General features: G+C 42.6%; 1 protein-coding gene across 3 annotated transcripts in view; it reads left to right on the top strand.

Moving 5' to 3' along the window:
* The window catches only part of SPTBN1 (spectrin beta, non-erythrocytic 1), a 132,609-nt gene that overhangs the window by 50,251 nt on the left and 57,894 nt on the right, over nucleotides 1–24,464 (top strand). The window contains exon 1 of one of the 3 annotated variants that reach the window (XM_009972327.3): nucleotides 4,104–4,655. The exons of 1 other annotated variant lie outside the window; for it this stretch is intronic. In XM_009972327.3, coding sequence (XP_009970629.2) covers nucleotides 4,547–4,655 — 109 coding nt within the window. In that variant the 5' untranslated portion in view covers nucleotides 4,104–4,546. Of the gene's footprint in view, nucleotides 1–4,103; nucleotides 4,656–24,464 lie in introns of those variants that run through there. One more of the 3 variants, XM_032989443.2, reaches the window with a different exon arrangement.

The raw sequence follows: 24,464 nt of genomic DNA, 5'->3' as shown, positions 1-24,464 counted from the left end.
AACAATAGTTTTCTTCAATCTTCAAAACACTGATGATTAGGGATTTGGAAGGTAATTTTGCTAGATCAGGCATTAGTTTTTTCCTTAGGAACATCAGTTTTTTCTGTTGTGGTAGGAGCCCATTCACTTCAGCAGCAACTTTCAGAACCACATAAAGACAGATCCCAGGGCAAATCCTCTTCTGTTCTGGGGTAAGTACCTGCCTCCAGAAGTTATTTGTACATTCATAATATTACTGTAATCAACTTCTCATTCTCCTTAAGGCTTTTCAAAGCTCTAATCATGTCAACCAAGTCACACTTTGCATTATGGTTAAGTGGATAATCATTTATGTTTTTATTCACTTACAACAAGTACACAAGTAATGCAAGCCATCATTACCAGGCAGTTACTAGGGGAGACAGGTACAATTCAAAGAATGCAAGTAAAAATTATTTCACAGCTATGGGGAAAAACAGTGAGAACAAAATTTAGAGGGGGGGAAAAAAAACCCAAAAAACTCCTCCCTCCCTCCCTGATAGACTAAGTGTAATATATGATTTGGCCCTTACATTCCTCCAGTGCTATAATCAGTGATGAATTACACCATGGCCAATTTTAAGCCGTGTTGATTTGATAAGTTACTCTTGGACCAGTGCTCAGAAGTTATCTTATCTTATGGTTTCAAAGCATTAATTCCCCTCCATAACTTATTATCTAATTAGAATTGTCAAGGGCTTAGTCAATTAAAGAGGAACAGAGAAAATGAGTAGAAACCAGGTATAAAAAAGGGCATTGTGTATGTGAGAGCCTTGTGATGGATTCGATGCATTGCTACATAGTGGCAGTAAACAGGTCTGGGGTTTACCAATTTGGAGTCAACAGCAAACCAATGTGTTGGGATTAATGTGACTCAAATAAAAAAGGGAACTGGCAGGATGCCTGTTTTTAAGAAGCCTTGCTACATACGGTGTAGCGTTTCACACACACAGACAGATCCCCATTTTGCTTTGCTCTTTCTCTACTGAATTACCACCAACCTGTGAAGTGGAAGTTTCAAAATGTACGCCAGAAGCCCAGCAAGCAGCAGTAATGCCCTGGCAGATGAGTCAGCAGCGCCTGGCAATCAGGGCCATCCTCAGGAGCAGATGCCATCCTGCACAAAGTCTGTCACATCTGTTGCTTGGGGACCTGTTCAGCCCAAATGCCAACCTGGATGGCTGCTCAAATGAGGTCAGAATTTCACAGTGAGTGCTGCTGAGTTCACCACAGCGTGGTAAAGTCCTGTGTCTGTTTTCCAAACCTCAAACTAAACAAGTTTAAACACAGATTCTTCCCTTTTCCTTTAGTTTTCCACCTACTTGCTGTGTAGTCTGCACTGCTCCATACCTGCTGCAATTCTCTCTCTTTTAAGGTAGCATTTAGTGCTGCTGGGCAGGCCAGAATTGTGGGGGACAGAGAGGGGGCACGGACAAAAAAATCCTCAAATCCCAACTTTTGTTTAGTATTTCTTGCGAATGTTAAGCTTACCAGATTCAGTTGTCCCACAAGGGCCAGAAGTGTAAATTCGTGTGTGTGATGTTAATGTTTTATGATGGGGTGGGGAAAGCCAGTCTGTGTCTTATATGGGTCAAAGCCAAATTATTATTTTTAGTTTTGAATGTTTTGCTTTAGTAATATTTTAGTTTTTAATACTTTTAATAATGGCCATAGTGCATTAGTCTGCCACCTGCCAAAGGTGTTGGGAAAGCTTTCAGCTGGAGAGAAGTTCCTGGCTTCTGATTTACGGCCTTCGTGGTGTTAAAAATGCTCCAGGTCTCCTGTCAGTCACTTGGACTTTAGTTTTACCTTCAGAGCTGGCTTAGCAACACCTGTTTGCTCAAGGTGGGACAGTAATGAGCTGATATGCCTGCAGGTAGGGCCTGGCTGCCTGCCTGCTCTAGAGGGGAAGGGTTTTGTTTAATTATAACATAGGTCAGGCATCGCAGGCAAAGCTGCTGTTGGTAGAAAGCTGCTGGAAAAAAAAATGTGACGGAAATAAGCCTGTACTTGTGTGCTGGGTAAAACGTGCTCCTCGAGCTTTGGAGGAGTTTGCATTTGTGTATTAATGGCTAGGTTCCCCAAGCACTGTTCCTGTAAATTTTGGAGCCTTTTGTGTTTTTGTGTCGTCCTTCTTGCCTCCCAGCCCAGCCTGGAAATCCCGTGGCCGCAACTGCAGCGCGTGGGTCCCTGCGTGCCGGAGGGACAGCTGGCTGTCCAAGGATTATCAGGGGAAGGTTCAGCGGGGCCGGGGGCCTTGTCGTGCCACACCACTGCATTGTTGTCTGGAGAGCAGCATCCTGCCTGCTGCAGTGACGAGCGCAGGTGCTTCCTCACACCCCCTGCTCACCTTGCAAACACGCTTTTAGGGCACAAGCCCACAGTGCCTTGGTCCCCTGTACAGCTGCGGACAATCGCTTTCTTCCCTGACACTGTAAAATCTGGCTTGGGCAGCTCAGTAGTCTTTTAGTGACCAAGTGTAGGTAGTGCTGAAAAGATTGAAGGCCAACTTTCAAAAATGTTTTAGCCTCTACTTGGGGTCTGCTGTAGTGCTGGAAATCTTGTGTAAATACAGGTATATTGATATAAAGGAGTTCACTGAAATATGCTAGTAAAAGCCCCTCTGTATCAATATAATAAGCAACTCTGGAGTAGGTCTATGTTGCTGTTTTAAGTAAAACAGTGTAGCTAAAAGCCATAAGTATTCTAAATGTATTTATGACATCAGGAGCAATGTGCCAGGCATTTGCAGCAGCCCAGGTGTTTTTGGAAATCTCAGCTTCAGTTGAGAAGTGTTGATTTCCATGGCTTCTCCCTAAATTAGCAGTGTTCATGGTTGGGCTTCTTGCACATTTGTTCCCCTGTGTGTTGGTAATGGCTGGTTGAATTTCCAGCTTATGCCTAGCAGGAGCTAGGGCTGCAGCAAGTCAGTGGGAGTGGACTGAGCTTCTCCCACAGAAATTGTCCTCATATAACTTGCTATATTACTAAAAACTTGTGGAATGACAGTATCAAAACAAAGGCAACATTTTGAAATGTTTAATGAGTGGACAGAGTGGGAGGAGAAGAGAACATGGATTCCATTGGAAAGGAATTTGGAAATGCAAGAAAAGAAAAAAAGAGAAAACGTTTGTGTGAACATTATCAGCAGTTTTAAAAATGAACAGGCAAGTGCTACATACTGAGGATATGAATGTGGAATGACCTTTTAATTTCACTTATGAATAAGTGAGGGCTAGGAGCTCGTGTCCCTGAGGGAAAACTTGGCATCCTGTGTCTCATACCATCTGCAGGAGCTGACTGCTAGTACCTATAGTACCTAGACGTGTGGCCGCTGCTGTTGTGCACATTTCTATTACAGTAGGGTATTAAGGTGGCAGTCAGAGGCCAGGCGTCCTTATTTACGTTACAGCCCTCCCCCTCCAGTGCACAGCCCAGACAACCATTAATCTTGCAGTAATACCCAGCACGCTGATAAATGGGCAAGGAGCCACATACATAGGAGATGTCAAAATCTTCAGTATCAGCAAGTAACATAAAACGAAGCGACAGGAATTGGCTGTTTAAAGAACCTTTTCACAAAGCTTTCGTTTGTTCCCAGTGTGCTGGAGCGTACATCTTTGTGCGTCCCTTCGTCGCCTGTTGCTAAATAATGAGTGCTTCTGTGTGCCTGTGTTACTTTTTCAAGTGAACAGTCTCACAGATAAATAAAGAAAAGTGCCCTCCTTTTCATGCGATAGTAATCTGAGACTTTTCCGTTACATGAGGCTCTTAACAAAAGATTGTAATTCCACCGGCTTCGCTCAGGAAGATACCACTGCTGGCCACGGCCGCGGCGCGGGCTGGGAGCCCAGGGCTGGGGACCCCGCTGCCACCTTCCCCCCCCCGGGCTCGGGGCGACGCGGGCTGTGCCCGGCCAAGGAACTCGCCGCAGCGTTGCGTGAGCCGCCCGGCTCTTCCCCTGCTCCGCCGCCCCTTCACCCTTGGTACAGCCTTCCTTTCCTCCACGGTGCTGTATGGTAATCGAGTGACATCAGCCCGCACCCGGGCGGCTGCTGATTATATTACAAACCAGCAGAAAGGTCTGAGGTGTGCACGGCTCCTGGAAGCGCTGGCAAGGACGGCAGCGCGTGGCTCCATGCTGCTTCTGCTTTGGGCTGAATCGCAGGCTGGCTTTCATTTGGTTTGGTTTCGCCAGAGTCAGGCAAGGGTTTGAAACCAGATTCAAGCGCTTGAGAATTGCCTGTAGTGGAGCAAGGGAGGAAAAAAACAACCAACAAAAAAAACCAAACCAAACCAAAACAAACCTCATGGTGCTTTAAGTCTGATTCTGTTACAGACAACTTACTGCCAACCTGCACTACTGGATTTTGAACCGAAGCTGTTATTTACTTAGGGCTCAGGGAGAGCATTTTCTCTAGGGACTGAAGCCAAACTACTGAGGAAGCTGGGATTTACTTGGATGTACAGTAGAGAAACTCGTGGTTCCTTTATGCTGCAGTTCATCGTATCCCTGTGTTACCTGTAAATGGAATTACAAAAATCAACTGGTATGCCCGGGCCGTTGTCCCCAGGATATGCAGCTCAGGTGCCGTATAACTATAATCAGTTAGAAGGAAGATTCAAGCAGTTACAAGGTAAGCCTGTGCTGTTTTTTTTGTAGGTGTTGCTATGGTATGATCCCCATAAACATGTTAGTCTGGGCTTGTTCTCATTGCACCAAGGTGTTAATGAGAGGCCAAAAGAGGTGCTACAGGAAAAAGCTTTGTGTTCTTTTAAGAGATACTATGTGGCTTTTAGCGTTCTGAAGGTGTCTTCAGTCTTACACAGTGTTACCGTGCATGTCCAGCCTCTGAGCCACTCAGCATTACAGATGAGGGCTGACCCCTGGCCAAGTAGCTTAGAACAATAAGGGGGAGAGTGAGGAAGTGGTCTTTCAGTCGTAACTCTGGAAATTAATCATAAAATCCTAGCTTTGTTTGGGTGCAGTTTGCAGTGCGAGAGCCCTTTGTAACTCTCTGCATACATCCTGTAAAGGCTGGTGGCTTAATTTCTTCAAATGAAGAACAGTTGCATGATTTCCAAACAAATTAGTTTGCTCATGTCATGGAAGGTCTCCAAGAAAGTGTTCATGTACTTTAACGTTCCCAATTTTCTTCCTTTTGTATTACCCTACTTTCAGACAGGACGAATGTGCTTTAATGTCTTCGCATTAAAGTCTCTATCTGTGTGAGAAAACAGACATTTCTTTTGGGGAGTGGTGATGTGCTCTCTAAAGGGCAGGCCTCTGACCTGTGCTGGAAACCCAGATTATTAGCAGTGCAGTGGAGCAGGATTGTGCCCAGCATCTCTCTGCCTCAGACAGGGTGAAACAAGCTCTGTGTGTAAGGCACATCCCAGGGATGAATGAACTCTAGCACTGCAGTTTCAAAATAAGAAAGAATTCTTAACCAAAACCAAACCTTCTCCTTCTCCTTTACATCCATGTGACTCTGCAAATAATCCCAGAGCAGCCTGAGTACAGTAAAGTTCAGCCCTTCTGTGCATGTTTCTTATTTTACTCTGGCCTGTGCCACAAGTGTGGTCCTGTGGTTCCTGTCAGAGAGGGAGGAAGAGCCTGGTTAGAGCAAAGAATGTTCATATTTGTTGGCTCAAGGAAAGAGGAAAAAAAAATCATTCATTCATAATACTTTGTTTATCTTGTAAACTGGCTCACAGTAATGGCTGCGTACTGGATATAATAAGATAAAATGACAGCATCTTAAACACTAGCAGCATAGACATTCCTCAGGCAAGGCATGGAAAATCCAGACTCCTAGCTTGCACACGAGGGAATACGTTAGAGGCTTTATCTTGGACATCTATCAGATCTTAGGCTGTGGTACTTGCTTTAAAAAGAATGAGGTAAGTTTGTGGCACCGGGGAAAAAAAAATACTGGCTCACGCCTCTTTCTTTGCTGGTTAAGTTAGCAGTCTAAAGAAGGCAGATTTTATCATTTTCAGGGTCACTGCTTCAGGAATCCATTATCTGTGTGTTTACATCACACTGAAAGAGGAAAGCAGACCACAGTGTTGAAAGCACAGAAAGTGAGTTTTCCCTTCAGTGGAATGCACTGTGTTGACTTAAAAAAAAAAAAAAAAACCCAAACAAAAAACAACCCAAAATTCAAAAAATTCAATGCTCTTCCAAAATGTACTGCCATTTCCTCTAACAAAAGAGATAAATCAAGTGAATTCTCCTGCAATTGTAAGGAGGGACTTTGCAGTAGACCATCCCACGGCTGTTTACTCACACTGCAGAGAAGGTAGACAGGCTTGAAAAATAGTGCTGCCAGTGCTTGCTCAGGGTGGAACTTAGGTACAGGAAATGTTTTGAATTATGCACTAGATACTTCATGAAATGCTAAATAACCATACAAAATATTGTGTGCTCTAAAGGGAGTGGCTTAACTCTGCTCACACAGAAGGTGTCTTGCCTTGGATTAATGGCTCTTTGTTTGAAGAATATCTAAAGAGCCATTAATTTGTAGTTCTAAAATTTTGGGATGATTCTTGTCCTCTTGCTAGAAGGCTCTGGTGGAAACATTAGGGTGTTCAGTGTCACTGGGCAGTTCTCAGTGCATCCAGACTCAGACCCATCAGGGATGAGCTGAATGTATGTAATATTTCACAGTGACAAAATTATCACCAGTTTTACCTTTTTTTGCTGTGAAGGTGTACAAAGAAGTAAGAGCAGTTACATTCCAAACCTTGTTCAGTCTGGTAAAAAGTACCTTCTGAAGCTTTCCTGCCTTTTTATTTTGGTGTTTTCTTCCTTTATAACTGTGTTTCACCCCTCTTGCCTCCGGTAGGACAGCTCTCTAGACCAGCAGCCAGTATTGGCACCATGCTGTAACTGCGTTACTGTAGCCTCTACTCATGTTCTTCCCACACTGAATTTGCCCCTCATTTTTCACAGTTCCTAGAGTCTTCATGTGAATCCACAGCTTTGCACTAGATTATAGCAAGGCAGTGTTCAGATTTTGTGAAGGTTGGGAGTTTTCCTTAAAAGAAGCACTTGGGAACGTCCTGTTTTGCCTAAAGTAACACAGAGCAAGTGCTCAGGCTCTGTATGAAGCAGAAGTGTGAATCAGCAATGAGTAGAAGACAACTCTCTCTGATCTCTCTCCTAAGATATGCAATAAGATAGATTTGGCAGTGGAAGCTTCACATGAGAAGCCAGCCTAATTCTGCCCCAGAATGCTTGGTACAAAGCCAGTTCAGATCCTAAGTGAACACCTAGGCACTCCTACATTCCTCTTTTAAATGCCTTGAAGTGATGATTGTAAGGAAACTGTTGTTCAACTTGATGATTGTGTAGCATTTAAAGCAGATTTTCCAGCCCTGTCCCACTGGGGTGTGAAGCCAGTGCTGCAGGTTGTGGGACTACACTGGAGGGACCAGACTGGCTCCTTCTGCACCTGGGAAAGGTTACCTCGCAGGAGATCCCAGCTCCCATTTGCCTTGATGGGCCAGAGTGAAGCAGCATGTGGCAGAAGATACTGCTATGAGTGAATCAAGGCTGTCTTTGTGTCAGAAGAAACCCTCAAGTCTTGTGCATGATAATTCAGAAGTTTAGCATACTCAGTCCTTGCACTCGTGAGAATGTCAGCACAGGTGTGGGGAGAAAAATGCTTTAGCAAGTTCTGTTTCCTTCATTAAGTTTCCGTAAGTTCTTATTATGGGTAGTTCACCCAGTCCTGGAATGATAAGTGAGAGATAGTATCAGTGGTTGCTATCATCTTAAACCTAGGCGTGGAGGTTTGGTTCTCATGGCCACTTGTTCAGTAGAAAGGGATCGTATTGCAGGGCTGGAGTAGCTCACTGCAAGTAAAGACAAGACCCCAAAACTTGTTTGTGGAAAACGCCTTGCCATGTAGCTTGTGCAGGGTACGCCAGTGGAGAAAACTTGTCCTCCTCAGTTGAAGAATTAAATGAAAAGCAACCAGATATATTATAATTCTAAACCAAGCCTGTCACCTGTGCTACGTTAACGTGTCAGGACCCTGTGGATTGGCTTGGCGTGGTTGTAGGAGCTGGCAGGAAGAGGTTAATACAAGTCGGGAGTTGGGAAGCAGACCCCTGCAGCTTTGTCCCCTTCCACAGCAAAGGCAGCCAGCATCAGTGCCACAGGGAAGCGGCCACCAGAAGCAGCTATCACCCAGAAGCGGCTATCATCGCTGCTTGTGGCCTCCTTCCCCCCTGGCTAACAGCACAGTTTGGTATTTATTAACGTTTCTGGCATGTAGTAGCTTGGTGACATTCTCAACTCTTGCAGTGTAATTGGAAAGTTGGGTGTCATCTCTAAGGCTGTGCCCTAGGTGTGACATTTCCAGTGGTCCTTACAAATGTAAAATCTTGGGGGATGGGGGCAAGCTAGATTTGTGCTCCTGATAAATCCCCAGAGGAAAGCCAGCTGTCAGAGGAGCTCTGTGATGTACCCTGCTGTGTGGTACCTTTCCATTTGGTTTATTTTTTAATGTTGCATTTCGGATTAGAAACTGTTCATTTTTAGTGGGAGCCTGATGTGTTTTGGTGTCCGGGCTGCCTGGGTGGAAGTGCTTTTATTTTATCACTACTTTTGAGCCATGTTAGAAATAGTATGGCTTGAAAAACTTGACACCTAATGTGGTGACCACTGGAGTAAGCCTGTAGGAAAAGTGAGCTGTCTTTCCTGACAGAGGTGTTTACACCGGCTTTAGATCAATTCTAAACTCTGTTTCATGGGAATGAAAGAGTGACTGGCTACATAGCACTACCTGCGCCAGAAAAAAAAATGCAATTGTATGAGTACCTTGGGTGTATGGGGCAAAACCCTTGCTCCCATAGCAGTGCCCTTCAGCAGGGGAGCTCCTTGACTTTGATCTGCAACCCAAGTAAGTTTGTTCTGGGTTCCAGTTTGGTGTAAGAGACACACAGTTTCTATTTTTAAGTGGTCAGTGATAATTGGCATTGATAATATAGGTAATATGCATAGATTGGTTCCCATCCAGGCTGCAGAACGGCCGGAAAATGATCTTGTTGGGTTTAATTTTTCTATTCTGAAGTAGAGCTTCCCCACAGCTTTTCCTGCAAGAAAATCTTATCCCCAAATCCCTGCCTGTGCCCAGAGATAAACAGGGAGCTCCCACTGCGAACAGACAAGTTTGTAGGAGTTAAAGTACTGTCCTGCACTAGGGCAGTGAGATCTGCAACACCCTCGATCCTCTGAAGTTATGTGGGTGCCCTCTGAAAAGACAATTTCAACAGCCGCTTTCCTGGTTGGAAAATTTACCTTTTAAAGAATTTCAGTCTCTTGCGAGCAGTGACCTGCATAGCTACAGGCGGTGATTACCGCACTGAAGGACATCCTACTTTGTCTACCAAATGGGTCACTGGCATTTCTTGTCATGGTAATTTCTGTTAAAGGTGCAATTCAGGAAGGCTGAATTTCACTCCAGATTAAATATGTCTGGTTTACCTGGATTTTTTTTTTTTCCACCCTCTCAGTTCCACTGATGTTCCTGTGACAAATTTTGCATGTTTGCTGTCTGTAACCGTTCCAAAGCCTGCATGTGTCACAGCATACTTCAGTCTTCTGCTTTTGGTGAACACATGAGCACAAGCTACATGGTTGGGAGCCCTGTCAGATCTGCAGAGTTTTTAGGTGATCTCAAATGCAGTGTTCTGAGTGTGCATTTCTATGATAGCTGGGCCCTTAACTCCTTCCAGTGTAAAGATTTCTGCAAACATATCTGAAACCTAGACTCAGTTTTAGGGTGTTTTAGCTATCTGAAACAAAGATGGTAACTGAATATTGGTGCAAGTGTTCTCTGCCTAGAAATATTTCAAATGTGCAGGTTATAAAAGCAACCTTGCTGACTAATTGAGTGTATAATTTAGGGATTTAACTTGGAGGAGATGACTAGGTAAGTGTTGTAACTGACATGTCCAGGTTCTTCATTAAAATGGACAGTTGTGGCAAATCACTTGCTAGAAATTGTATTTGTCTACTCATAAAACCAACTGGTTGAATTTCAGCTATTTGCACATCCCCTCATAGCACAGAACTGATGCAGAGAATAAGTGAGACAAGGTGTCTCAGAGCCACCTTATCATTTCTGCTCTTTCCAGAAGTAAAAGCCCACAGTTGTATTGTAGAAACTGTGGAACGACACTCAGATACCGTTATTTATTCCTAGTCCTAAATACTGCAACAGGACCTGGGGAATCTGTTTTTCATGCCCTTCCTTTGGACAGGGACTGACAAGGTGAGTAGTCAGAAGTGAAAGCCATGTTTTGATGACCACACGTGTTGTCTGATAATTCTATTACACATAAACTATCTAACTTTACTGCCACGCTTTTAGAATACCTGCCTAGATAATGTATAGCAAGCCCATGGAAGAAGGTTTTACAGGTGGTTCTGGAATAGTTTTGTCTATGAAGGATAAATTTCAAAAACACCCAGGACAAACCTTTCACTTCCGTTCTCTCCCAATCCTGGTATTTAAAAAACCCTACAAAACTAAATATGAAAACTTTCAGTATGAACACTGAGAAATAAAGTCTGACAGTATTTTGTATCTTCCCTGTTTTAAAGGGCTATTCAGGACAGCATGGCAACTCCATCCTTACTGCCAAATAAACTCTTACCATGGCTCAAGATTAAGTGATGACTAATACATTTCTCATTATTAGAGAAAGAAAACAGAATTTGATAATCCTATAGCTACCGAAGACATTTTGTCCAAAATTCCTGCTTTCTCTTCCAGAAAGCTCCGAAATGTCTTCAAAATTTCCAGATATATACCTTTTCTGGTTATGGGTTTTGGTACTTGTGAAGATACAAAAGACAAGGTAAAAGAGCATAGGGTAAGGTATTTCTGCTAGTATGGTCAATGTTGATACAGTTGAAAAAGTAAACGTTTAAATTGGATTTGGCTCCTCACTGAAATAGCTGTGAAAATTTACAACTTTGAGTTGTTGCCTCAGGTTTTTTTGTAGTTTGTTCTCTTCAGTTTCTATTTAAATTATGTTTGTAATATTTTTTAACTGTGTGTATAAGACAATTTTAAAACAAATCTCTAGGCTCTGGAGCATAATTTTGTTTAAAAAGTGCAATTCTGGTGCACTTTTTGTGGAGTAAACAAAGCTTGTAAGCAGATATTTTCACATGGGACAGTAAGGTATTTTGAATATCCTGGGGGTGATTTGTTGCCTGAGTTAGAACAGTAAAATGATTTGTGTGATGTCCTTCACTGGTGTAAATCCCCATAGCTCTGCGCATCTGGAAATGCAGCCATTTTTGCTAGCTCAGGAGCTGGCCCTTTTGTGTTTCTGCATTGGATGTCTCAAATACGCTACATGTCAGAGACTATCCCAGTGTTTTGTGGGCATGTTGTAACCACATAGCAGTACAGGCTCCTATTACAAATATTTTCCCTATCCGAGAGCCCTATTGAAACTGATTGTGGGTTTTGCCATTAACTTCTGTGGAAAGTGGGGCAATAAAAGAAGACTACGGACAGAGATGAAAGTGGTGATAAAAAGCCTGAACAATAGTAGGCTTTCATTCCTGAGTTCTTTCTCAAATCTGTTTTGTGATTTCCTCCTTCCTTCTTAATTTCTTTCATCTTTCTGTTTTCTGTTGGGTGCATGCTTTGACTATTAAAGTGGATGAAATGCTACCTAAGCTAAGTAGAAATGGTGAAGAAAATCAAGTTACAGATTTGCAACATGATTCACAAAATCCCCATTTCCTATTCCCTGTACTAAACTACTCTTGTGTGATATGCAAGTGCAGGATGTGGGGTTTGGTAGGTGCACCTCTTCTGCTTGGAGTCTGAATTTCGTGCAAGGATTTATTGAGAGAGTGTTTGATTACTAAGAGCTCTGAAGGTCTTTTTGTTCCTGTTTAAGTTGAATTGAGAAGTATTAAGTATCAGCTATTAAGTAGCAGGCTATGACAATGACATATTTTTTCCTTATGTGAAAATGAATTCTCTTCATTGAATAAACAGGTTTGGGAAAACTGTGAAGCCAAATATTATTAGTCTCTGCTAACTTTAAAAGCTGTGATGAAGGAGATAGAATAAAATAAGTAAGGTGGTTTATAATCTGCTTTACTCTTCCCACAAGAAATAAAATCTGGAATTTCATTTGGAAATTTATATCTGGGACTGGCAGGTAACGGTCCTTTTCCCAGTGTCATTGTCCAAGTGAAGTGACGTACAGAGATGAAAATTGTTTAATAAGCATTAGGTAAACAACTCTCCTCCCAATGCAAAATTAGTCCTTTCAAAGTAAGGAGTCATTCGTGGAGAGAATAGGAAACTTGTGGGTTACTCTGCATTCTGGCACTTCTCAAATTCAGTGCAACAAGAATAAGGTGGTGGCCTGGCACGCAGAAACAGAGGATAACGTGTGTGCTCCAAACCTGATGGGAGCAGGGATGCTTTGGGGAGGGGGGCCTTACTCTTAACTCAACTTTGACTATGTAATTTAATTCGCATACTGAACATAGTTAGCACCCAAAGTAATTCTGGCTCTACTGCCCTCTGTGATAGCCGGCACATAAGGAGAGCATGTGAGCCTAAAATTGCTTGCTGCTCCTAAAAACGCATAGAGCTGAACCCTTGCATTTCTTTAATAGAAGGGACAAGAGGGATGGTGACCACTCATGCTTGTGACTTTTGATGTGGAGTCTGTAAGGTCGCAATGGCCGGGAGAGCCCACATTAACACAAAAGACCTTGTACACTTGCTGCTGGAACGAGGGTATCCGGGGCTGAGAGCCTCCTTTGTTGAAAGAGAACTACTGTAGCCAAACTAATATTAACCAGTCTCGTAGCTGTGCTGAATGCCCCACTGTTTCACTTCGAAAGAAGCTTAAAGAAAAAGGCCCTTCAGTTTTTGAGGGGAACAGTACAGTTAAGCAGACACGCAGACACTGTGGCATAGTCTAGGGGCCATGTTCGTGGCTTTTCAAAGGTCTTGTGAAAGATCTGGCATTAGCAGATGGCCTTTTCAGGAGATAACTGGAAATGCTGATAATTCCATGTTCAATCAAGTTGGGTTTGCTCCTAAAAATATGAGCTGGAACTCTTGAAAGCACAGGCTCAGTTACACGTAAATGACAAACTTAGACTGGACAGGGTCATTTGTCTGCTTGACAGGTAATCAGTAGAATGCACAATTCTGCACTGTTTTTAGTAAAATGGTATTAAGATTGTTGGGGAGGGGGACACAGGAGGTCATAAATATGACTTCACATTTGCAGGTTTTGAATACTTCTGGTGTTAGTGAACAGGAAGAGTATCATCCCAAATGGCATTGCACAGGAATTGTATTTGTTGTACCTTCCAGCAACTATGGATATCTCTGCCTTGGATATTGTCAAAATGGCCAGGCATATGTTTCTGAGGATTGTTTTGGTTTTGGGGTTGGTTTCTTTAAGTTCTCTTGTCTATTTTAATTGTGCAAGAACTGAGTTTTCAGGTAGAATAGCCCCAGAATTACATACGAAAGAGACAGTGAAGAACATGTGGTAGCAAGGTACAAAAATTATCTGTATTACCACAGTACTGTAATCACAAGCAAGGGGTGGCCTTATGCCTGCAACAATTAAACAAAACAATGTGTTATTACAGAGAGATTTAAGAGTTTATCTGAACAAAATAAATGCTGGCTGCCCAGATTTTTCTTGGGGAAAAAACCTTATCATTTAATAAAGATACCTACATTTAACTTAATGGCTTGGCAAACTCTTGAGAAAATCAGCCAATATGTGAAACCTGCTTTGCAGATAATCAGAGAATTGCCTTATTCTCTTGAAGGCAATAGATCTACACAACAGTACAGTGCCAAGGCACTCACTGGTGGGATTTTGTCTCAGACCCAGAACAACTTCTTCATTCTTCTCAAATAACAGCTCCTCTTTGGTTTGAGCTCCTCCACACTGATACCATATGTTGGGTTCAGTCTTCCCCTTCCCAAAAACCCCTAAAAGTCCAGTTCTTAGTGCTCATTTTGCCCAGGCAGCATTTCCAGTTTTTGAAATGATGATCTGATTATGATTTGGTTCCAGGAATAAAGGAAAGTGAAAACATGGCTGTCTCATCTGTATTCAGCTATGGTTTGCTTTGGGTAATAGTTAATTCTGTATCTAGTTTAGTATCTTTCCACAGTTATTTCCAGGGAAAATAGTCTTGCTCTGGTAGTGCAACGGCCCTATCCTTTCAGGGTGTGTTCCTCTTTTCAGCTTTTCTGGATTGTCTGGCGATATAATGAAAAAGACTGCTCTGAAATTACGGATGTGGCTGTACTTTGATTGCAATTTAACATGAGTAATAGCCATTATGGAATGGCAATTAAGTAAGGCTCTGAATAAATAGGGGGAGGTGTCTAGAAACATCAGATGTTGGTTGCGTTCTGAACTTCTGACCTTTCTGTTATTCTCAAGCATGGGGAGTTCAATAATTTGGGTTAACTCTACCTTTAAATGCTCAGTGTCTCTTGTTCAAATAAAAGTAATTCCTTGGGAATACAGTGTCTGCACCCACAGTGCAAGTGGATGCACCCACTTTCACCCTCTGTGAGAGAGGGGCTGGGGGGTGTTGGTGAAAGCCACAGGGTAGGTGCGTTTTTTTGAAGTGGATGGAGTGTAATTGGCTCGAGGCTCTAATCTTGAGCCCAAAGGATAAGGAATGAATATCAAGAACTGTTTTAACTATGGCTGTGAGAACTGTATTTGCTTTCTCGGACGTGAATTGTACCCCATTCCTTCTCTGTGTTCTCACAGGCTTCGTTCACCCTGTGGGGCGTAAGTTGGGTTTCATCCTCCTGGCCTCGCCTGGGAATGGGAAGGTGTGTTTCACTTTGAGCTCAAGGAAGTAATTTTAGAAAATTGGCATCACCCACAGACAATTTCCTGAGTGTTCCCTAGGTGATGTCCCGGCCACTGTTGCTTCTACAGGTGTGCTGATAATCCATCAGCCTCTAATAGTGGATTATGTGCTGGTTGCATCTGGACATGATTGTTCATCGCTGTTGCCTAAGTCCTTAAGAAGGAGTTCACAGAGCGAGATATGGAAATTATGGCACATTTTTTCCATAAATCCGCTGCTGATCACATATTATTAAATGCTTCTCTCTGCATCTCTCACCCAAAATAAATATGTTACTAATGATGCCTGATAGGATATACTATAAAATCCCCATGGTATAAAATCCTTGTCTAATGGAACATTTGCTCCTAACAGCCAAGTTGCACTGATACTTGTCAGCATGTTGATGCTAACGAATCTCTGTGCCATTTCAAAGATGCTTATGTTTCCTCTGCACCTGGGGCCAGACATGTTCCAGCCAATTCCCTGCTGCAGATACTTTTTTTTCCTAAATAAAAGCAGTCACAAGTTGTCCTGGATAACAGACAACACTTAAGGACACCTAATATGTAAAATCTTTAGCCGTGCATCATGTCCTGGCAGTGGCATTGTTGGTAGGGCTGGAGCATAGTTCTGTGCGGCCCCAGGAGAGCTGCTCTCTCTAGGCTGGGTACGACAGGGCTGGGACCAGCACTGGCCAGCTCTAGCAACACAGAATAAAACAGCAGCTGGGAGGGGACTTTTCCCCCCTGTTTGTCCTGTAACTCCACAGTACCTGCTTCAGTGGGCTGGGCACGGGGCTGTGCTTTACCTCTCCTCCAGTCTCCGTGAGCATGGCCAGTCCCAAACAGTTCATAGCAGACTTTTAAAGTGTATATTTGGGAGTCACCTAATGCCATAACACTTTTTGTCTTCTGTGCTACGTAAGTCAGCTCTCCCTTCTGGTTTAGCTTCTGTTGCCGAGTTTAAAAGCATTTCCCTGGCACCAGCTGCAGGTCACTGTGGACTTCATATTCAGAAGTGTATTTGTGGAGCTTTCTCCTATGCATAAATGTCTTGTGTATTTGAGTTAGGCTTAAATAAGCTTGTAAATTTTGAGACCTGAAAATCCATGGGTTGTCATGTCTCAGGCTTCAGGAATGCACAAATAAGGCGCACAAAATCTGTGTAAGATGTCATAAATGCATTTTCATGTCTGGGTACACACATGTCTCTGTGGTTTGGCTATGAAGGTGTGCAACATAGATATAAGCACACAAATAGTCTTAGTTCAAGGAGCCTGTTCACGTGTATAAGGTGAACATGTAATAGCTCTGTGCTTAACCAATACCTGAATTATTTTTTAATGGCATTAATATCACATCAGCAGGCACTTTGGATCATTAATCAGTTACTTAACTTTCAGAAGTTCTTGCGCCCTGCATTTCCTTTATTAATTGCCATATTTCATAGCCTGTTGTTTTTTTTTTAAAAAAAAAAAAAACAACACTGTTTCACATTTTGAGGGAGGGGGGAAAGCCCGGAATGGAGAGCCCGCCTGCAACATGGTTAAGGAGACATAAGTGAAATGACTGATCAGGCATGTTTGGGTGCTTCTTGCATTGATTATGCTGAGCTGATGATGTTTGGCACTTAATTTTCTCAGTGTGCTGAAAATGAAAGATGTAAGTGAAGGTAAATTACTGTCTGTCATGGGTAACTTGGGCAGAAGCTGCGCCTTTGTACCCATGCAGAGCTTTTCAGTTTGCATAGTCAATGCATTACACAATCAGTATGACACACAAGTCCACTTTTAAGACTAGATAAACAAATGATATTTTTGGATGAAGGTACATATTTAAGGTGTTCAAAGCATGATTTTACCCAGCGAATTCCTTCAAATTTGCATCACCTTTTAAATCTCAGAGAGGTACTGGAGAGTTTCAAAGGGCTTTTTTTCTAGTGCTGCTTTCAAAGTCATTATATGGCTAGAAAGGTATCTTTTTTCCCCACTCTTGCATAACTCCAGAGGTTAAAATGATGTTGCTTAAACATGCCATATTGTCCCTCAAAAGCAGATCAGTAAATGACCTTTGGATTGGAATCAAACAGACCAGCAGGACAATTTTGAGGTGTGGAATTAGAATGCATGTGCAACTTGCTTGTACCTCAAAAGTCACAAGAAAGCAGGTATGGCACGGAAACAAAGATTTTTTTTTTTTTTTTTTTTTTTTTTCTTTTTTAAATTACCACATGGATTTCTTAGAAGAACTTTAATATACAGAATGATTGATTGGAATATGTGTGTGTGGTGTGTGTGTTGAAGTTCACATTGTGGTTCAGTTTTCTGGAGCTGTTCTTAAGCAAGCGAACAAGTGAAGGCAACAATTCTGCCAGTCTCAAAAGACAACAACTTCAGGACTTCAGCTGTAGCCCTGCATGATAGGTTTGCAGATTAGAGCCAGAGAAGATTAGGGATTTTTCCTCTAATGCTTCTTATTAGCAGTTTGTTTCAAATCGCATTAAAATCCATTCATTTTTAAAACTCTCTTCTTAGAAATAACTACATGTTATAAATAGCATGGTTCCTTCAGTTAGACAAGTAATTTTTATTGTAATCTGCAATATTTTTATTGCTGTTATTCATTCAGCTTTAATCTTTGGGATTTAGCTTAGGTCTCAGGCTTACTGAGCCATGGCCTGGCTTACCTGTGGTGTTACTCATTTTATTTGGCAGCCTGTCAGTACAGCGTAGCATGTCTGACTCTACAATATAGCATGCAGTTAACAATAGTAAACTATTGCGTGACCATGGAAACTGGATGAGCTAAACACTTTGTTCAGCAAGGCTATGAAATCAGCTATTATTAATCCTTGATCAACGCAGTGGTTGTTTAAATACATGTTCTTCCATTTAAAATATTTCTTTGATAATGAAAATTATAATTTAACAGCAATTAATTATAATGATAACATCTCTTAGCACCAAGATTTAATATTTTGAAAGGATTAAATGTATTCATCATAGATTTATTTATTTTCTACTCATGTTTTTCTGTCATTAAAGTGAAATTAGATTTAAACATGAAACCAAGAAAGGTTTGGCATTTCCTTTATCTATTCTCCTTTCTGATTGCAGTGGGTTTTTAAAGAAGCATGGTCAAAACATACCACAGCTTTGACTTTTCTCTCCATGTAATGTCACAAGTTGTGCCTCGGATGAAAGAAAGGATCCCACATCTCTGAAATCCCTCAATGGGGTTCCATAGGAATACTAGCAGTTCAGTCTCCTAGCCTATTTTTGTTTAAGCTTGCTAAAATTCATAGAATCACAGAATACTTTAGGTTGGAAGAGGATTTTATTTGGTCCAGCACACCTGCTCAAAGCAAGGTCAAGTTCTGTGTTAGATCGGGTTGCTTAGGGATTTGTCCTGTTGAGATTTGACTATCCCTAAGGATGGAGATCCCACAGCCTGTGGAGGATCTAATGTCTGAACACCCTCACGGTGGCAGCTTTCTTCTTGATATCCATCAGGTATCAAGCAGATTCCCTTGCTTGGCTGTGTGCCACTGTAAGTTTGTCTGCAGTGCCTGGGTTTGCTGTGTAAAAAGACGGGGTTTAGCATCCATTTTTCTGTTTTCAGGGTGAATGCTGAGTCCTGATGCCCATCCCTTACTGACTCACCTCTGCTTAACAGTTACAATTTCATGTTTCCAAATACCTAGATAAGGAGGATCCCAGTCTGGTCACATAGTTGGGCTGTAGAAATAGCAGATTGCTGGTAGTCTTGTGTGACAACTGTTGCATTACCCGCGGAGAAGAGGGAGGAGTGCTGAAAGGAAAAGAGAAGGATAGAAATAATAATTAACCCTCCGCCACCCCACCCTCGGCTTTCCTACCCTTGTTTTTCCTCCTATAGTCAAGTGGGAGTCCGCTGTAAAACCTCTCTCATTCTGCTGGGTTTGCTGAACATAGGAATAAATAAGATGGGCCTTCAGTAGTGAAGTACCCGGCATGTTCTCTGCCTGTGCCAAGCCTTGCTCTCACCCTTGCTAACACTGCTGATCACACAGTGGTTTGGGCAAGTATAGAAAACAGCACTGTCCCCTGCTCCAGAAAACCCTGGCACTTCCCTGCATTATGCTTATAATGTTTTTTAAAGGAAACTGCAAAGACCCCACAAGATAGTGTGTACTTGAAATAGTGCACTGACCTCAGGTTTTCATTGTTCTTCTGTGGGAATTTCACAGTCAGTGTCCTGGGACAGGCCGATGCTTTTTCCATGCTCCTTTTTGTTAAGTGATTTGTCTGTTATGCAAAGGGAAAAAATGGCAACAAGTGTAAAACCACTAACATCAAATCAGCCATAAGGCATTTGTGTCCTTTTGTGTTAAATGCTGGCAGCACTGAGATATTTTTCATGCTGTTTTTAAAAAGTTCCATTTGAACACAATACTGCACCCTCATTGGGCCATAAAGTTATTCCTTTATTCAAGTATACTTTTGCTATTTTGTTGTCAAAATGGTTTTGTAATATATTTCTCCAAACAAATTTTGGAGATCAGGCCTTGGTCCTCCTGAACATTTTTCTCATAACGGACTTTCGTAATGAGAGCGGTTATATTTAAAGCAGGGCAGATGTTGGTGTTTAAAGCTGAAGATGGATGTAGTGTTTCCAAGAGCAGCACCTAGAAGTGTTAAACCATTTTAATCATCCACTAGAAAGGTTGCATTTCTGTAGCTGCTTTGCATTTCATACAGAAAAACAAGAAGTCAGCTGGTATACTAGAGTACCAGGAAAAAAAAGGTGATGGTTAATGTTTATGAAATAGGCTGTGTGGCACCATGTTTTCCATTGCAGGGAGCTGGTCATGAAGTGGGAGCTATTTACACAGTTTTGCATTCCAGCTTTCCTGAAGTTAAACAAGCTGTTCATGTAGCTTGCACCACCAGTGTAGAGAGAGCTAAGCACATATTCTCTCCAAATCTGCTTAAATATGTCATTTTGGTCTTCTGAATTAAAAAAAAAAAAAAAAAAAAGGCTGAATTCTTCCACTAGTTTAATCTGTTAAACCCGGATGACTTTTATGCTTCATTTATTTGCTGTGAGAGACTTTACAGTACCTTTCTGCAGATGAATATAATCATTCTTCTACATGAATCCAAAGCTCCATGATTTCAGAAGGTTTATTTTTGTATTGCTGACAGCAAAATGCCATAAACTCAGTGTAAAAATAAAGACAATGAAGGGACCTGCCCTTCCACACCCTGTAATGCTTGGCTGGCTACCGGACATTGTTCTGTACATCATTTTATTGTGTGAGTGAGGTTTAGTGACATCAAAGAGAGAAAGCAACAGAATTGTTTTTTCCACATGCTGCATTATGTAGGTTTCCCTTTTTTCTTTTCAGAGCATTTTTAGCAGTGAAAGTAGTCACATGCTGTAATGTTTAGTAGAGAAGGGTAGATATTTAATAGGATTTAGAAGCTGGCTTGTGCTTCCTAGTAAAAGAGAATGGATTGTTGAACACACCCCTGACTTCTGAACAATAGCCTCTGTGTATCAGAGTCAGGAAAGCAGCAAGGGTTTTGCTCCTAATGAAAATCACCAGCTAAACGCAGCATGAACAGAATCACCTTGTTGCTTTGTCATCCTTCACATTTGCATTCAAGTTCTTGTCTAAGTCATGTTCAAGCATGTAGAAGCTTTGGTGTAATCTCACCATTTTTGATGGGGAAATCACATCACAGATTCCTTGGTGCCATAAAATAACCATAACAAATACATCCCACTTTCATCAAAACCATCAGCTGCAGTCATTCCTCAGTTACACTGTCTGCAAGATTGCAGTAAAAATGAAGGAGATGCCATTTTTTTAAATTAAAGTTCACCTGTTGTTTCTGAGCAACAGACCCAGGTGTATCGTGTTCTCTGTATGAGATGTAAGTTTGACTTCCTTCAGGTTTTGTTCTAGGTTGTTGCTTGCCCCTGCACGTGTATGTTACGGACTTTTGTCTTCTACATTAAACTAATTTTCTTACTTTTTCATCAACTCCTGTTTTCAGTCCTGGCCCATTATCTGCAGCTAGAGAAAAGCAGCATTCACTGTTCAGTTTTATTGCCTTACGATTAAGGGGGAGATAGTCACAGGATACTTGAATGTTAAGAGAAACTAATTTTATTTCCTTTTCTCTACAGACACCTCACAGTCCTTCTCCTGACTGGGTGATCCTTCCTCTTTCCATCATTTTTTAACCTGTTGACTGATTACAGTGTATTTTAATTTAGACTCTCTGTGCCTGACTGTGCATGCTTATGCATTGTTCTCTCTGGGCTTCTTACTGCCAGACGTACTAATAATATAGCGCATACTGGGACTGTGTGAAAAGGCCATCAATTCGTGAGTGTTCATACAAGCAGATGTTTCTCTCCTCACCTGATCCAATACAGATACACAGAGGTGCTTTTCCCCCTCTGGGTTATATTCAGTGTAGCATCAGCTGACTGACGCATTGCAATCCCATGGGGGGTCCCAGCTGAGGGTCTCACCCCAGTGTGGGTTCCTGCCAGCTTGTCAGGAGCACACAAAACCCAGCTGCAGCCTCCTGCCCCAGCATGGATCACTGGCCAGGGCTCCTGGTAGCCCCCAGCCTTCCTCTGAGGGTGCAGCCCTCGTTTCTGACAGGAAATTTAAGGACCAGGAGCCGCCAGTGTTGTTCTTTTCTCAAGGTGCTACAGGGGTGGTAAGCGAAGGAGCTCTTGGCCTACCAGATCCACCAAGGGGTCTGTGTACCGGTCTCGGGGCTGGGTACGGTGGGAGTTATTTTGTACAAGTCTGTGCTCAAGCCTGGCTGAAACAACAGAGGTTAGACCTGTATTAGAATTATTTTATTTTCGGTGTTGGTGTAATGTTACTATAACAAATGGTGAAGATTATTGCAGTACATGCGTTCATGTTGTTTCCTGGTATAGTCTTGTTTGATCACCACACTCTGGTCTCAGCAGATGATCTGCCATCCTTTTAGGCATCTTTCTCAATTTAAAAACTTTCTAGCGTGGCTGGAATTTGTGAAACTTTAAATATTACTGGCTATTTAACTCCATATCCTCATATCTACAGGAAAATGTAGGGTGATTTCCTGCGCCCCTGAAAACCTACGGTACTGGAGATGTTGTCTCGTGAAAGTAAGCTCTGTTTTCTCTGTGCACAGTTAACGTGGGTTATAATATGGGGAATTCTGGGAAGCTGTGGATATTGGATATCAGCAAAAGCGGTGTGCCTGGAGCAACGCTCAGCTGATCTCTGAGTCAGTGTGTTTAGCAATGCTTTGTGTAGGATGCACAATGGCTACAGTGGTTGCTATAGTGAAAAAATAATAATTTTAAGCTGGAAAAATTACTTTTGGCATGGAAATCAAAAAAGACATAAACCTGCAGGAGAGATAGGTCTTTTAGAGTTAGGGATTAAAACTCATCCTTAATTTGTCTGTATTGAGGTATTGCAGGGATGCCCAGAGGTTGATAATTCCTGGAGCAAGCTGCCGGCCGGCTGGCTCGGTGCCTCCAAGGGCCAGGCTGTCCCGAGACGGCTGCACACACACCAGCTGCCCGGCAGCAGTCCTGGACACTCGGGGCTCCTTTCAGCTTCCCTTTCGTGCTCTAATTTCTGTGTTTCCTTCAGCAGCATTTCAGCTCCTTTGAGAGCACCCTGGTTGCTGTTTATCTGATCGGGTGCGGAGGCCTTTGCCGTCCCGGGGCTGGCAGGAGCTGTTGCTTTACCTGTGCTGGGCTGGCAGTGGTGTGCGCCAGGCATATTTGCTGTTCAGTTTGAAACGGATTCAAGGTCAGTTTGTTGAAAATGTGGTTTGACCGGTATGGAAAGGAGCAGATAGTCTTCAAGCCGTTTTTAGAATACAGACGGCCGCACAGGTAACCTTTGCCACAACAACGGTTAGCACTGCGGTCATGCAAGAGGGACCAGGGCTGATAACGCTTTCTGGCATGTGGGAGCAGCAAAGGGGTCATGGGGGACCATGTTTCTCGCAGCTGGCTCCTGCAGCCCTGCATTTTCCAGGGCAGTTACTATGAGAAATTCTCCTTTATTCTGGCACAGCGCTATTGAGTTCACTCAGCGGAGTGGAGCGTGTGACAGAGGGAAGATGGTGTATGCGACCCCCCTCCTGCTGTCCTGCACTGTGGATTCAGAGACTGACACTCCAGGTTCTGGTTTTCCAGAAAGTTAACCACATTTTTTTGTTTTGTTTTGTTTTGTTTGTTTGTTTGTTTTTCCCCCTCATCCAATTAGTAGAGGAAAAAATTACTCTTCTCAGGCAGGGAGGGGGCTAGATGGCTGCTTGTGATCCTGTCCAGCCCTGGTTTATGCGAATTTCAGTGTACAAGCTCCAGTTTATTTACTAAACTCCTAAACAAAGTCAGTCCTTGATTTATTAGAATCACAGAGCTGAGACTTGCAAGCTGCTGTATGCTAGTAGTATTGTCGTAGGGGTTTCCGCATAAAGGAAATTTCCTTCCCAGTGTTGCTTCAAGATAAGTTGGATTCTCTATTATCAATACTGCTGTTAGAGCAGCTTCCGTTTTCCTGCTGTGTGTGTTTTGCATGTTGCGCATTTCTCTTTACCCTTGGGAAACAAATGTTTTTACAAGCTGTAGGACACTTGGAGCTCCACCCATATCCTCTAGTTTTAATTAATCTTCAAAATCTAAAACTATGTTTTTGAAGGTATGAAGGACATTTGTCAAAATGATCACATGAGATTCATAAATAGTGCTTCAGGGCCCATCACTGATGTTAAATCCCTGGTATCGTCACTCATGGATGCACCTGGCCCTTAATGTGCAGGTTTTTGCACAGCACTGCATGTTAAAAGAGTCATGGTTGTGTGTTTAGCCGAATTGTCAGAGCTGTAGGTACCACTTTTCTGTACACTTGTTTCTTTCTCTGAAACGTATATCCAAAATTCATTGGTTTAAATTCTGTGCATGTTTTAACCTGAAACCCCAGAGCAGAAAAATACAGTTTATCAGTTTGAAAGGGTTGTTAAAAGAGTTGCAAAAACCTGCAGTCATTATGAAACACCGTGTAGAAATAATGAGGAGAGGTTTTAACATGACCAACCCCAGTCACACAACTTTCAAAACTGAGCTTGTTTTGCTTTCCCACGTTGTGGGAGCACAACAGGAGTGAAATGATTCCCCCCAATCGGCTGCACCTTCTCCCTTCTGGTTTTGTATTGCTAATAGTGTCAGTGGGGAACTGTAGAGCTGTGCTTCGCCTGTGCCAAGTGTGTGATAAAGAGTGGCCTTCCTGGGTGACTGGCCCATTAGGAGACTGAAGGAGCTGCTGTGTCTCTCCGGTGGCATTTTTCTGAGATAAGTTGCCGGTTGTCCCCCAAAGCTGGCAGTGAGCAGGTGCGGCCCTGGCTCTTGCGCAATGCCATGGGGTTGGAGCCTGCCCCTGGGATCTCGCTGATTTTGGCCATTTTTTGCTGTGAGAAGAGGAGAGAGGGGAAGAAAGCGAAAAGCTGTTGGAAGTCTAACAG

This window comes from Tyto alba, unplaced genomic scaffold (assembly GCF_018691265.1).
Source record: "Tyto alba isolate M040663 unplaced genomic scaffold, T.alba_DEE_v4.0 Super-Scaffold_16, whole genome shotgun sequence".
Lineage (NCBI taxonomy): Eukaryota > Metazoa > Chordata > Aves > Strigiformes > Tytonidae > Tyto > Tyto alba.
This window is presented reverse-complemented; position numbering and strand designations above follow the sequence as displayed.